At 61.5% G+C, this 15222-nt stretch overlaps 1 protein-coding gene across 1 annotated transcript in view; it reads right to left on the bottom strand.

Annotated features, from left to right (window-relative positions):
* Window positions 1-5392: 5392 nt before the first annotated feature.
* Window positions 5393-15222, bottom strand: part of SKI (SKI proto-oncogene) — a 53886-nt gene continuing 44056 nt past the window's right edge. The window contains exons 2-7 of the mRNA XM_005888898.3: window positions 10204-10323; window positions 10010-10125; window positions 9335-9597; window positions 8923-9224; window positions 8132-8362; window positions 5393-7681 (exon numbers count right to left, since the gene is read on the bottom strand). Of these exons, the coding sequence (XP_005888960.2) occupies window positions 7493-7681; window positions 8132-8362; window positions 8923-9224; window positions 9335-9597; window positions 10010-10125; window positions 10204-10323 (1221 nt within the window). The 3' untranslated portion in view covers window positions 5393-7492. The remainder of the gene's footprint in view (window positions 7682-8131; window positions 8363-8922; window positions 9225-9334; window positions 9598-10009; window positions 10126-10203; window positions 10324-15222) is intronic.

The following is a 15222-nucleotide window of genomic DNA, read 5'->3' as shown; positions in this document are numbered from 1 at the left end:
TTTTCTGGGACTGTTTTTTCTTAGAAACAGGAAGTTGGGGTGTGGGCCACACGTCCCGCAGGTCAAGGCCCCGCCGTCGGCAGAGCATAGTGGGGCTTTGGACCCATGGGAATGCGCCACCCTGCCTAACTACTGCAGGTCTCGGGCCCGATGGAAGCCCAAGGGTGGACGGTGGGAGAAGAGGGGAGGGGTACAGGAGAAGCGGGGCCTGGCCGCCTGGTTTTGCTGCCCCTCGGCCTGTAGCCCCACCTCTGGGTCACTCAGCCTGTCGGTGCCACCTCCACGAGGGCAGCCCCAGGCGTGTGGAGCAGGGGTGCTGGTGCTCTCCTTCCGGCCCCGGCCCTGCCACCAGGCCTGTCCTTAAACGTGAGCAAGTGTGCACACTCACTGGAGCAGAGCCTGCCCGCAAGGCCAGGAGACCACCAGCTCCAGACAAGGGGCCGCGCCCGTCCTGGGCCTGAGGACGGTCTCCCATCCAGCCTCTGGGGGCCCAGCCCTGCCTCTTTTCCAGGGGAGCCCCAGAGGTTTCACTGGACAGGGTAGGGGTCTCCACTTCTGCCCTTGTCTGACACCTTGTGTTCCCAGGGCACCTGTCCTGGCAGTCCCACTGCCAGCCACTGTGGTGGGTGCCCCGTGGAGGGATACTGTGGACACCACCCTGGACGCCCAACCCAGCCCTCCTAGCCACTTCTGCCCACCCGGCCTAGACATGCTCCAGGCCCAGCCAGGGTCAGCAGCTGCCTACCCCCACCCTCCTGGCCAGAACAGGGAGGTTTGGTTTTGGAGGCTTTCAGGCAGGCCCCCACCCCAGCCCTCACTGGGGACCTGGGGGCCCCAGGGTGACAGAGGGTGGAGCCTAGAAGGGCTTGTGGGGTGGGCCCTGCCCCGAGTCTGTGCACACTTGATCTCCAGCTGGCAGGGCACCTGGCACCTTCTGACTTGGTGTGAGAGAGGAAGATGGGGGGAGGGAACCTGAGGGGCAGATGTGGGTACAAGGAGGGGAAGGGCAGGCACCCCAACACTCAGCTGCCAGGGTGTGGGCCCCACAGCCACACCCACAGCCTGCCTGGGTGCCCAGTGAGGGGTGGGGGGACCTGACACCACCCACCTCCCTGGGGCTGCAGAGCCACACCGCGACGGAGGCTCAGCCGGGTACCTGCTTGCCCTCTCTGCTGGACCCAAGTGGCCCTGGACACACATGCTCGACGGGGCCTTACAGAGAGGGTGACCTCAAAGTCCTTCCAGCACAAGGTGCCTTATCCCTTGAGGGTTCCGGAACAGGCCTCCATGGCAGCAGGAGTGAGCCGCGTGAGAGCCTGGGCCAAGCTTCCTGCCAGCAGGGCGCCTGCCAGGCCGGGCGCAGAACAGGAAGGCCCGACCCCAGCCCAGCCGGACACCTGACTGGCACAGGATGCTCCCAGACAAGCCAGGTCCACCTGCCTGCCCACCCCTTGCCGTGGGGCCACCTGCTCCAGGGCTGGGAGTCCCGCCCAGCAGCCCCAGACTTGGCACAGGCCTGGGCACAGATGGCCCCATGTGGGGGTCTGCCCGCAGGGCCCACGTCTCCAACCCTTGGGTGCAGGGGCCAGCAGGCACCCAGGTCCCCAAAGTTCTGCCCCCACCCCTCCCAGGGTCGCCCGTCAGCAGGCAGGACAGACACAGGAGGGTGCAGGGCTGCTGTCCCCTGAGCACAAGGGTTTCTGTGGGGAGGACACAGGATCCTCTCCATGCCCTGGTTTCACATCCCGCTGACGGCCACACCGTTTCCTGAGGGTCCAGACTGGCCTGGGGGCCAGGCCAGAGCGCAGACCAGCCTGGCTTTTTCCCTGCGGGATTCCACTTCCCTGCAGCGGGTCACCCCCTCCCTGGCGAGCATGGTATATGGGGAGAGGCTTTGGGATGTCGTGAAGCAGCCTGATCTGACCTGGACCCGCTTGTGGCATGTTCCAGCTGTTCTCTTCCTGGCCAACAGGAGTGACCCTGGGACAAGACAACCAGAAACAAGGGAGAGGATAGTGGGGGTTAAGGGCAGGCTGGGGTCTGGGGCCAGGTGGGCCAGGGAGGGGGCTGCTGGCCAGAGTTGGGCTGTGCTGGGGGGTGGGTGGGGTGGAAGCTGGGGGCCACACTTAGGGCCAGGGGTCAGAGGAGGGAGGACAGGCCGTGCCAGCTGTTCCTGTAAAGGGCAGGCGGCTTCCTCTTTCCACATGGCGCGCCTGGCACCCGCCTTCCCAGACAAGAGCCCAGCTCTCGGCCTGCGGTCAGCCCCTTTGACCACAGGACACTGGGTGGGGGTTGGGGGGGCCAAACTGAGGCTCTGGGGCTGGCAGCCTAGGGGAGGGGTGGGGACCCCAGGACAGAGACAGGCAGGCACAGCTGACCCAGGGGGCTGGGGTGGGGCCCCGGCTGCCTGTGACTGAGGAGAAGTGAAAGCTGGGGGTGGGGGCCACAGGGCAGGGACAGAAACTGGGGAGCTGAGTAGGTTCCCAGGAGCACCCCTGCCCCAGGCTGACTTCACCCTAAGCCTCAGGGGAGGGGCCTGGGAACCAGCACCAATGTGGGCAGGGACACACAGGCCAGTCTAGGGGATGGGACCAGGGGGTCCCTACAGAGGCCATGGCTGGTGTGACAGTCCTGAGCCTGGGGACCAGAAGTGGGGGTGGGGGGCTGCCAGGAATCCCCAAGGAGGGGCCCTTCTCTCCCTGAGGCTCTCTGACCTTCAGCGAGGGCTTGGGAAGGGGGTTCTGAGGTCAGATGGCCCCCACTCTGTCTTCTCTGGGCTGGGGTGCCCAGGGCCCTTTATGCTGGCAGGTCACATCCAGAGGTGAAAGGTCACATTCAGAGATGAAGGCCAGAGCGGTGCCAAGTGATGAGCCTGGAGCCCCAGGAGATGTGCTCAGCCCAGCTCCAAGGCCCTTCACGACAGGCTGAGCAGCGTGCTGGGTGTGAGGACCCTGACTGCACACATGTGCCCATGCACACACGCACACGCACGCACACACACACAGCCCTCCAGCGGGCTCCCCAGCCTCCCTCAGGGACACCTCCTCCCCACCTGCACCTCCTTGTGGTCAAGATCTCAGATGAGACATGGACGTCAGGAGGCCCCAGGTGCTGGGCACAGATGAGAAAAGGCCCTTGCACCCATCTCTGGGGACAAACTCAGGCTGCGGAGCGCATGGTGTCCGCAGTGGGGATGAGGCCCTGCAGAGATGAGGGAGTCTGGACATGGACAGTTGCCCCCCCATCACACTGCCCACCCTGCTGGGCTCTGTGCAGGTCTTGAGGAAGGCGTGTGTATCTGGCATCACAAGTGAACAAGGCTTCAGCTGCTCTTGACTCTCGTCCATACTTGCAGGGGCGCCCCTGGGACCCTCAACAGGCCACAGTGGGCGGTTGTCCACTCAGGAGACCTGAGAAAACAGTACTGAGTGGCGCCCTGGATGTCCGGGCATAAGGCAGTCGTCAGGAGGACAGAAGAGTTGCCCAGCCCAGTAACGGGGACATGCAGTGTCTGGTCACCGACCTTTCTCCCCTCCCCTCCCCTCCCACCCTGGGCACACGGAACCAGGAGTGCCCAGGAGCCCTGCTCACCTCACCTCATGCAGGGCAGTGCCCAAGGGTCCAGCCCTGCTGGAGTAAGGGGGGCCTGCAGCTCAGTGGGAGTCAGACCCAGGTGACATCTGTGTCTAGGGGGCAGAGAGTGTGGGGGCCTCAGTCATGCCCCACGAGGGGGGTCTGTCACCCATACCTCGGGGCCCCTGCTTCCCTGTCCCCTGTCCGCAGCCTGACCTTTCAGACCCAAGCCGACACCCGGCGACCCTGGCCCTGCTGTACCCTCCCTGGCCTGGGTGGAGACCCGGCCCTGGATGGGGTGGAGTCTGCCTCCTTGTCCACACCACAGCCCATCCTGCTTCCCCCAGGGGCTCCAGGGGACACCACTGGGCCCAGCTCTGGGGGGCTTACTAAGGATTGGGGAGGAGGTAGGGACCCAGATCTCCTAGGCTGGAGTCCGTTCCTCCAGGTAACCTGTGAGGCCCTGGGATCTGGGCTAGGAGGCTGGGCCTGGGTGGTGAAAGGCAGCCTAGAGAGGTGAGGTCCAGCATCAAGGGGCAGGGGGGTCTGGAGAAGCCCCCAGGGAGTCACACAGGTAGGGGTGGGGGCTCTGCTTATCTTTTAGAGCAGCACGTTGGGGTCTGCAGTTCTGAGGCCGCTGGCTGCCTCCCCATTAAGACATGAGGCAGCTCTGCAGGGGACTGGCCACCTACTCCAGCAGGCAAATGAGGCGTCCTCAGTGGATGCCCACAGTACGAGGGGCCACAGTTCAGAGTGACCAAAAGGGAGGGACATAGGGCCCCAGCCAGTACCTGCCCACTTGTCAATGGAGACCAAAGGAACCCAGGGTCTGATGGGAAGACAGGCACCCCCTTACTCTTCCTGGGCTCAGGCCTGGTGGTGGCCCAGGGAGGGGCAGGGCCAACCCTGATTGATTGAGTCATGTCATCTGTTTGGGGGAGGGGCGTCGAAGGACTGACGGGTACACAGAGAAATAGAGAAATATGCCAAGCTCTTTCTTTTTTCTTTTTAAATCAGGCATTTATAAACAAGAAAGCATACATTAATTACATAAAAATAGTTTTCGAATAGTAGAGTAAGTCGTCATATTGTCATTAGCAGCAGCAAAGGAGAGAAGGGGACGGCGATGCGGACGCTCCTGGCGGGCACCAGGGTGGAGCTGTGGTTTTTTTCCTTAATTGAAAAAAAAAAAAGTGTCGTTTGTGACTCCTGACTTAAAGCAGAACAAGACAGCCCCCCAAGCCCGGTGAGCAGGCATGAAGGACGGGTGGGGTTGCCCAGGAAGCCGGTGGGCACGTTCTTCCTCTGTTAGAAACAACCCAGAAAATAGGACAGCTACCAGTAAGGAGAGAGTCCCAGGGGAGGACCCACCATGTACACGTATGATACACGAGTGTAAGAGGAAAGAGTATTTACATGGTCGCTTTGTACATTGGCGAGTTCTGTACGAAAAGCAGGACACTATGTGAGTGAGTTAGCTGCTCCATAGATATGAATGTTATTGCTGTTGTTTTTTCCCTTCGTTAAAAATCTTCTTTCAGCATAGAAATAATGAGTGATTAAACTGAATACACGGTCATTCTGGTAATGGGTATTACACACGGGGAGAGTCAACAGCCTACGGAGAGATGCCTCTTCTGAAAGAAATGCAACTGCAGCTGCGAGGCAGGAGCCTGGGGACCCTGCCCCCGAGGCGGGGACGGGGACAGACAGCCCCACGCCGGCCTCGCCCGCGGCTGCCACTGGCTCTGGCAGGTCATGGGACCCTCACAGTGGGCCTGGGGTGGAGGGGACGAGGCTGCCCAACCCCACCGCCGTACCTCAGCTCTTCCCGGTATCAGGTATCAGGGACCAAGCTGGATGGTGGTGGGGCAGACCGAGCTGATGGTCAGATGTGCAGGTGAGCGGAAGGGAGGTGAGGCGACACATTGCCCCCACGCGCAACTTGGAAAAATGTGTCTCCCTCTGGAGTCTAAAAACTCAGAAAGTGAACGGAGCAAACCCGGTGGCCTCGGGTGGCAGGTCCTGGGGGCCCTGCGACCTCACTGCAGGTTCAGACGGCGACAGAGCACAGCCGCACAGAAGCACACTGACACACTCAAAGCTTTGCTCCAACTAAATCATTTAGTTTCCCTTGAAGAAATGACTGGAAAACACAACTCTGGAAAAACAAGGGTAAACACAGCATTCTGAGTGTTGCGTGACACAACCGACCCTCTACACGACACGGTAATAATGCCCATCGGTGGATATACGTATGGCAGAGGTTTCAAAGTCCATGCATACAGATTTAATAACTGCAAAGAAAAACAGAAGCAAAAAAATTTTAAAAAAAGAAAAACAACCAAACGCACGCTGCATATACACGGTGTCCCTTTTGCATTGCACTTTAGAAGGGGGGCTGGCAGCACCCAGCCCCCACCCAGCAAACCAAGGGCAGAACCCCACCACCGGCGTGGTCACCCGAACTCTGCTCTACTCGGCGGCCATGGCACCACCTCCCATGGCCACAGCTGCCAGGTGCTGGGACGGACGCGGGCAGAGGGTTCTGGTCAGGTCTCTCCACGTAAATAAATACCATGATTTAGATCAGGGAGCCCCCTGGTCTACTGGGAAATCATTTTTCAAGCTTGGGCATAAGAAACCTTATACAATTCGCATACAGTTGAGAGTAAACGCGATTATTTGGAATAAATGCAGGTAACTCATTGTGATCATGGCAGATCCAACAGCTACTGGAGACGTATTCTGGGGGAAGAAGACGAGTCAGGGTTTGCTGTACAAGACGCTGGAAGGCACAGAACCACCCCCCGAAGTTCAGTTTTTGCGTTTTCGTTTTCGTGTGATTCCCTTGTTCAACCAAGCACCAGAGGGGTTTCTAGACACTCGAGCACTTAGGATGTGGATGCTCTAGAAATCGGTTTGCAGTATCTGAAAGTAAAAACCTCAGTTAACTGGGGAATAAAAAGAGAAGGGGAAGGTTTTTGACAAAGTGCAGTTCTAAGTATACGTTTAAATGAACGAACGAACAAAAGGAAAAAGAAAAACTGAAATAATGCTGTGTTTGTTGCAATGCTGCAGCCTCGGCCCAAACAGAAGGCGTGCCGCCGGCCAGATGGAGGGGCGCGAGGAGGAGGGCGCGTGCCGGGCCAGCGCGGACCCGCCTCCGCCGCCCCCCCAAGCACCCCTGCAGATGCCTCTGTGGGCCGCCAGCTGGACGGAGGGGCGCGTGGAGGAGGGCACATGCCCGGCCAGCGCGAACCCGCCCCCGCCGCCCGCCCGAGCACCCCTGCGGACGCCCCTGCGGACGCCCCTGCGGTGGCGGTAGGCGGGTAAGGCGGCAGTGTTCCAGCTCGCGTGCGCGGCACTCCCCGGGTCCTCCCCCGACAGTGCGGGAGACGGGTTCTTGTCGCTGAAAAAATAGACTCTGGAGAAAAACCCTTCGTGTGGTCACGCGGCCGCGGGTGCAGACGAGCTGCGATGGCTTCGAGGGGCAGGACGGGGCCCCAGCTCCCAAGTGGGTCCTCGGGGGGCATCACGTGTGGGTGGGGCTTTTAAAAGTTAGTCATTAAAAAACGTGTTGATTTTTCTGAATATCAAGTCTCCTTATTGGTTTTAAATAGCTTATAACAAAAGTGTAAATGTTAGAACGTTCCGGCAAGCGGAGGGCCAGCCACAACCACCGAGCTGCCCTCGTCTCTGGGGCAGTTGGGAACCGGCTTGCACGCTTGAACTTGGCCAGTAGAAAATTTTGCAGTGGATTCCAAAAGTATGTGGTTCCAAACACTTGCTTGGTTCTAGGCACAGTAAGACGTTGTGCTATAAGGACTGGAGGGGGGCGTCCCGCTGGCACGGAGCCCCAAGCCCGCCGCCCGCCCGCCCTGCGGCATCCGCCCTGCACAGCAGACAGTGGGTTCGGCTAGGGCTCCAGCTCGGCCGTGCTCTCGCCACCTGCAGCCTCGGAGTGGGGCCGCGGCCACAGCTGCTCCTGCAGCCCCTTCACCACCTTCTCCAGGTGCTCCCGGGCCTCCCGCTCTCGCAGCAGGTCAGCCCGCAGCTGCTCACGATCGGCCTCTGCGTGCTGCAGCTTCACCTGCAGGTCCTCGATCTGAAAGGGACGCCTGCATTAGCCAGCTGCTCCCCACCCACCCTGCTGCTGCCCTGGCCCCGGGCTTACCCTCCGGCCATCACACACTCGCCTCCCACGCAACCCACTGGACCTACTGGTGAGCTCGGTAGAAGGACCAGCACCGTCTCCAGAGACCCAGAGACAGGGGACGACACCCACCCCCCACCCCTGGGAGCCTGCTGCTCAGCCCCGGCCCCAGATGGCAGCATGGCCAATGGGGACCGGCTAAGACATTCACGGGCATGTGAAGGTGAGCTCAGCCCTCCTCCAGGACAGGAGAGTAGAGCCTGGGGCCACACCACCACCCCATGGAGGACAAGCCCAAAGCCGAGCAGCTCCCCACACCCAGACGGCCTGGTAAGGAGGGGAGGGACCCTGAGATGTCAAGGGCGCGCCAGCCACCTCTGCCTCCCGCAGTTCCCTGCGCACCTGGGCCGAGTACTTGGCCCGCAGGCGGCCAGCCTCGCAGCCCTTGTCACACACGCGGGCTTGCCGTGCCTGCTCCAGCTCCCGCTTCAGGCGCAGCCGCGCCTCGTTGGCCTCCTTCATCTTCTTCTCGTTCTCCGCTCGGAGCCGCTCGATCTCCTTCCGCAGGCTGCGCTTGGCCTCCGTGGCCTCCCGCAGCTTCTCCTTCTTGGCCACACGCAGAAACTCCAGCTCCTGGGGTGAGGGGCCAGCTCAGGGGCGCCCCCACCCCAGGCCTCCCCAGCACCCGCCCGCCCCATGGGTCCCTGTCCCCTCCGAGCACTGCCCACAGCCCCTGGAGGTATCCTGAGCCAGGGAGGGGCTCACACAGGTACCGCACCATCTGAGGGCCCCAGAAGCCCCACGGCCAGATGGAGAGGAGGTGGCCCTTCTGGGGACTCAGCCCCACCCCTGCAAACATTCTCATGAATATGCATGTGGGAAATCACACCTCCAACCAGAATCAGGGAGACGGAGGGGTGCTGAGTGAGCAAGTGGTTGCAAGCTGGCTCTGGGGCTGGCACGGCTGTGCTGAGCAAGCCCACATGCCAGACACTGGCTGAGGTGTGAGAGCAGAGAGACCAGGGGGCCCAGGCCACAGAGCCCTGGGTGACAGCCCCGCCCTCCCGGTGCTAAGGACTCGTTAATCAAGTCAGGTGGGCAGGGGAGGCCAGGAGGAGCCTCTTGGAAAGGAAGTAAGTGGCCTGGGGGAGTGGCCTGGGGCCCAGTGTGGGGACGGGTGTGCAGCGGCTCACCTGGTGCAGACTACGCTTGGCCTGCAGGGCGGCACTCAGCTTCTCCTCCTGCTTCACACGCATCTTCACCACCTCGTGCAGGAACTTCTCTTTGGCTTCCTTGGTGTCCAGGCCACCCTCCAGGGCCTGCCGCAAGTGCTCCAGCTCTGCCTCCAGCCCGCTGCTCGGGGTGTCGGTGGGGGCCGTGGCATCGGGGGCGGCAGGGGCCGCGGGCGGGACAAGCAGGCCTGGGGAGCTCAGGTCCTTGGCGGAGCTGGATGAGGTAAAGGATGGAGAGGACAGCGAGGACAGGGAGGAGGTGACTGCAGAGACAGACAGACGGAGACACAAGTTAGCAGAGCGTCCTCTCCCGGGACAGGACTCTCCCGGGAGGACCAACTGCCCCCAAGAGCAGAGGGGCGTGGGCACTCACACTCCTCTCGGCTCTCCACCTCCACCTCGGCCTCCGAGTCCTTGTCCTCCTCGGGGGCAGGCCCGGGTGCTGGTGTCTCCGGGGCTCCAGGGGTGTCCGCAGGCAGCTTCCGCTTCCGGGGCTGGATGCAGGTGGGGAGGGGCTCAGGGGCCCGGGAGACGACCGTGGCACAGGGTGGGCTGCTCACTGCCTTGTGCTGGGCTGGCGGGGCCAGGGCCACGTTGGGGGCCACGCCCGTCTCAAAGCTCTTGTAGGAGTAGAAGCTGTGGGGGACACAGCAGGTGCTGGGTCCTTGACAGCTTCCCCGGCCCCTGCACGCCCCCCACAGCAGGGCCTGCTCCCACAGAGAGTGTGAGGGAGTAGACACTTCAGCCTGGGGCAGCTGGAACACGGCCCCCAGCCACCGTGCGTTGGACAAGCCACACCAGCATTGTGTGCCACCAACTTTAGAGCACAGAAAATCTAGACACCCTCCCCGATACCACCAAAGGACCAGCACTTCTGCGACTGCCTTACCCGGAGAGCTGGGGCCTGACACAAGGCCTCCAGACCACCTGCCCGCCAAGCTCAGGGATGATTAAAGTGGGAACCTGATTAAAGCGGGAACCTGCTTCTCTGGCTGGTCTGCAAGCCCCGTGGGTCACGGCTGGTGGTCACGGTGGGAGGGTCACTCACCTGTCTCTAATCAGGGCTGGGAGATGTGGGGAGAGCTCTTTGTCACTCGCGGAAACCGCAGGGGACCAGGGTCGGAAGGCGGAGAGGCGCTGGCGAGGGTGGACGCAGCCCAGGCTCTGTGGGAAGAGGGGCTGTCAGAGGGGTGCCCCAGGCCACCCCGCCCCCTCCCCGCCTGCCAGTGCCACGTGCCACACCTTGCTGGAGGAGCTGGCCAGGGTCCGCAGCCAGCCTGGCTGCTTGTCCTTCTCGGAGGACGTGGGGTGCTGGGGGGGGGCGTCATCTGCTTTTCTTACGGAGGCCGGTGGATCAGAGACCTGTGAGCGACACAGAAGTTCCCGCTGACACGCTGGGTAGGACGCAGCCACACATGAGGCATGTCCAGGGACACGCAAACCCCTCAGGCACACATTGCATGGTGCGCCTGGTCCCACACAGGCCTGATAGCTGGCAGAGGCCAAGGACCCACAGCACGTTGGCTCAGAAGGGACGCCTGCCCACCCCAACTTGGGCTGACAGGTCTGGAAGGGGCAGCGGCAGGCAGGCTCGCGGGCTGAGCACAGGGCCCTGTTGGGGTCGCCCAGAGCTTTCCAAGGCTGTCACACGTAGTGCCCCCAGAGCCCTGGGTTTCACCACATGGTACTAATTTTAGAAACTTCTTGTGGGGCTGGGCCAGCTGCATGACGGGTGAGCAGAAAGCTTGGGCCATGCCCCGTCCCTGCTGGAAGGAAACAGTCCCAACATGAACTGAGTGCACTCAGCCCACTGAGAAAGCCCCTGGACGTCCCCAAGTCTCGTGTAGGGGAAGGAAGCTCAGGACATACGAGCCTTGTGTCTGCTGGATACTGTAGCTGGAGTGGCCTCCAGGGCTGGTGTCCAACTGCCCCCTGCCTGCTGGCCCCAGGGAGCACCTGGAGAGAATACCGAACCCCAGAACTGGCCCTGAGGGGCCTGCGCTTCCAGGGCTGTGGGGGAGGAAGTGGTCAGTCAGCTGCCGGGTCAGCAGGGTCATCACAACAAAACTCAAGGGACGGAACCAACTGGGTGCAAGGCCGCCAGGGCAACAGAGCCCACACTTCTGGGTGAATGCACGGGCCACTCCCAACCCCACAGCCAAGGCTCCCTAACTCCACTCCAGGAAACGCGGAACCCTCAGGCCCAGACCCGTGGGGCTGGACGGCATGCTCTGGCCTTGGTCCCAGCACAGGGTGGCTGCCCCCTCAGCCTGCCCACCCAGTCCCTGGGAGACTGGTTGAGGGTCCTTCAGACAGCGTGGACAGACAACTCAGATCTGAACACACCTGGTGCTCTTGCTGGGGGTGGTGAAGGGGAAAGGAGCTGGGCAATGCCTGGGGGCCTCCCGAGCTTGGTGCATAGTGCTGGACTGGGCGCCGCCCGCAAGGGTGGGGCTTCCTGTCTGAGCCGAGTTCTCACGGGAGAGAAGCCACAGCGCCCTGCCGGCTCCTCCAATTCCGAGAAACCTCAGGGAGCCCTTGTGGGAGGTGTCAGACGACCCGGGCCGCAGGCCACCCCCATGTGGCCAGCAAGCCCCACCACACAGCGGGGGCAGCTTCCTGCTCGGGAGAAAGGCTGGAGCCTCCTGCCCCCCCGCAACCTGCCTGAGCCCTGGTCCACCCGGGATGCAGGAGCTGAGCAACCTTGGGGACTCTGTCCAAGGAAGCCCAGTGTGCTCTCCACAAAGTCCAGCTGGCTGGTTATGGGAATGAGGAAGCACCAGAGGAGGAGGCATGGCCACCAGGGCCCGAGGGAGTGACCCCTCTTCAAAGCCCAGGAAGGATGGGTCGTGGAGATGGCATAAGATCGGAGACACAGCCATGTGTGCAGTGATAGCTGTGTGGCCATCTCTGTGAGGGGCAGAGCCTGTGGCCTCTGGCTCCTGACCCTGCTGGGCCCTGGAATCCAGGACGCACTCAAGCAGCCTCTCCACACTCCAAGATACACGTCCTGCCTGACAGAGAAGCCTGTGGGGACAGTGCAGAAACATGGGTTCCAGGAGAACCCCCCTGGTGCCACAGGGAGCCGCCACCCGGGATTGCTCAGCGGCCACGCCTGTCTGTCACTGTGGAGCCTGTGCATCACCCAGGGACCTGCATACGTGTGCATGATCTGGGGTAAAACGGGAGGTGACGTCACCCCCATGACCTTCCTGTCCTCCCAGGTCAGAGGCCCCAAACCGTGGAGCCGCCGCATATGGGTGGAGCAGGGTGTGCACGGCTGCTGAGGCCGTGGCCACCCCGGAGGGCAGCACAGGGGGCAACAGGCAGAGCAGGGGTGGCTCCCGGCAACACCCCTCGTGCTCACAAGGGCTGTACTCAGTGTCTGAGCCCCAGAGGTCCTGCAGGCCAGCTCAGCCAGGCAAACCTGGGGTCCTCTCTGCAGGCAGGGGGCTCCTGGGGGAAAGGAGGCTTCGGACTACCGAGGACGAAGCTGTCTCGGGTTTTCCTCCCTGGGTTCTGCACTGTGAACACCGGCTCCACACTCCATTTCCTAGGCCCCACCCTGTCCACCTTAAACAGAAAGAGAAAGCGTACATGGGGGAGGAAGGAAGAGAACATTCCCGACACCGGCCGGCAGCACCGGACTAAGGCCAGAGCACCCAGTGCGAGCTCTGCACACAGGGGCGCTGACTGGCCCATCGCCCAGGCCCCTGGCTCTGGGGTGACCGGGCAGTGCAGAGGAGAGGCTCTCTGACCAAAAGGCAGAGCCAGGGCACCAACCTGGACAGGCCGGAGTGAGAGAAGCCCAGCACAAGGCAGGACCAAGCCCGAACGGCCCCAGGCTCTGGGAGGAAGATCAGACTCTCAGCCCGCACATGGACACGAGGCAGGGTGGAGGGAGATGCTGCCGGAGTATGGCACAGTGGGGCGGCAGAGGGCCGCGTGCAGCATCCAGAGACCACCCAGGTGGCTGCCTGGCGGGAGGGTGGCCACTTGGGGTCACCTCCCCGCCCAGGTCCACAATTTCATCCCCGAGCCCTTGTGGGATGTGCAGGCTTTGGGCTGAGGCCCCGGAACATGAGGTGACCGGGCTCCACCTACCCAGGCAGGCACTATGCTGCCCTGAGAAATGCCACCCGAGTACAGCTGGGCATCTGTCCAGGGTGCCTGCCCAGGACACCCTGGGTGGTCAGGATGTAGAGACTCCTTGCACCCTCCCTACGGGGGCACATGCCCCTGGTCACAGTCGTGCACACGCAGAGCTCGGCGGGGAGGCCGCATGCACAGACACCCAGAAAGGAGCAGTGCCCCCCATCCCCACCCCCGAGCTGGGTGGGCCTGCTCTCTTCAGCACAAAGGTGTCCCCTCTGGCCTCAGGGCCTAAGGCCAGGATGCACGCTGCCCTGGGTGCTCTGCAGGGCTGAGGGCAGCCAGCACCCACACACCCTCTGGTCCAGCGGCACCAGGCGATGTGGCTGGGGAACCCGGCAGGAGAGTCTCCGATGAGACCCATCCACTAGGGATGAGGACCACAACCTGGACGGAAGACCCGCCCCACAGAGAAAATGACACTTGGCTCCCTGGACTCCTTGCTAGGGGCAGAGTTCTGCCATTTGGGAACCAGGCCCAGGTGAGGGTCTAGCTAGGCGCTGCACTCAATCAGGGAGTGAAACGCACCGTCCAGCCGCCAGACCCTGGTCATCAACTGATTCGAAGGACAACATCAGCCTTGCTGTCAACCACCTGACCCCCCCAGACTCAATGCCTGCGCAGCCGCCCTGGCCGAGCCCCAGTGGCACAGATGTCTCCTACCATCAGACACTGGAGGACTGTCAGCCTCTCCCCAAAGGCAGCTGCACTTCAAGACAGACACCCAGAGCAAGCGCCACAGCTCAGCTGAGGGCCGTGTCCCAATACGGCTGGTGTGTGTACACAGCCTCCAGGTGAGCAGGAAACCCCACGTGAAGCTCACATGAAGCTGGGCGTGCCTTCCAGACACACCAGCTCTGCTGTACAATACACCTGCCTGCACCGTCTCCACCACCCTGTCCATCAATCTGCTTCTGCACCCTTTCATCAGGCGGCAGCTAACATGGAGAACCTTACACCAGCTCAGAGAAAACCTGAAGGTGAACCGTCTGGAGAAACCAAGGCTCTAAAGGGGTGAGCCCCACTCCCACGAACTCCCTAATGATGCTGAAGCACAAGGAAGCAAAGGTGAAACAGCAAAGGGGGAATCCAGCAGAATCAGAACGTTTGTGCCTGAAAGGACACCAGCAAGAAAGTGAAGACAGCCCACAGAACGAGAAAGACTTTGAAAACAACCCAAGTCCGGGGAGAAGGACTCGAACAGGCGTGTCTCCACAGAGGACACAGCCATCAAGCAAGTGAAGACACTCAGCGTCTCACACTAGGGCGATGCACCTCACAGCCACCAGGATGACTGCAATCACAACCAGAAAGCATGTGTTGGGAGGCAGGAGAGAAACAGGGAACTTGTGTGTTGCTGGCGGGGACGTGACCCAGGCAGCTTCGGCACAGCTGAATGTAGAACCACCCCGTGAGCTCGGTAAACACCCAGAGGACTGGAAAGAGGGGCTCAGCCTGGGACCAGAACCTACAGGAATCCAGACAAAGTACACCCACATGTGAATTCACAATCATCTCAATAAGGAGAATTTAAGTAACCTGCCAAGTGCCCCTCACACTCACGAGGACAGCTGGAGCTGTGTCAACAATGAATGATATGCGGCATCACTGGGGAGGACGTGGAGAAACCAGAACCCCGTGCTACTGGAGGGGAACAGTCAGACTAGCAATTCCTCAAAAGCACAGAATAGCCCACGACCCAGCAATGCCACTCCTGGATGGACACACTCAAGATAAATGAAAACACATCCACAAAAAATGGGACATGTATTCATAGCAGCATTGTTCCTAACAGCCAAGGAGTGGAAAGTCCCACATGTCCATCAGTGGGCGAAGGAGTAAATGAAACGTGGTCCATCCATCTACACCAAAGAGCATCCCTTGGTCCCAGTGAAGTGCAAGGCTCTGACATGTGACACCAGGTGGCCCAGCAAGAGGAGCAGACCCAAGAGGCCACACTGTTCCGGCCCCATTCTCGTGGACAGTCCAGAACAGGCAGATCTGCAGACAGGAAGTGCACCAGTGGGCCCGGGGGCCCACGGGGCACAGTTTCCTTCCGGGTGATGCAGATGTGCTGAGACTAGACACTGGTGCCTGAGCATGGAATCG

The sequence above is a fragment of the Bos mutus genome, chromosome 16, assembly GCF_027580195.1.
Source record: "Bos mutus isolate GX-2022 chromosome 16, NWIPB_WYAK_1.1, whole genome shotgun sequence".
Lineage (NCBI taxonomy): Eukaryota > Metazoa > Chordata > Mammalia > Artiodactyla > Bovidae > Bos > Bos mutus.
The sequence above is the reverse complement of the archived record's forward strand: the minus strand, read 5'-3'. Positions and strand labels throughout refer to the sequence as shown.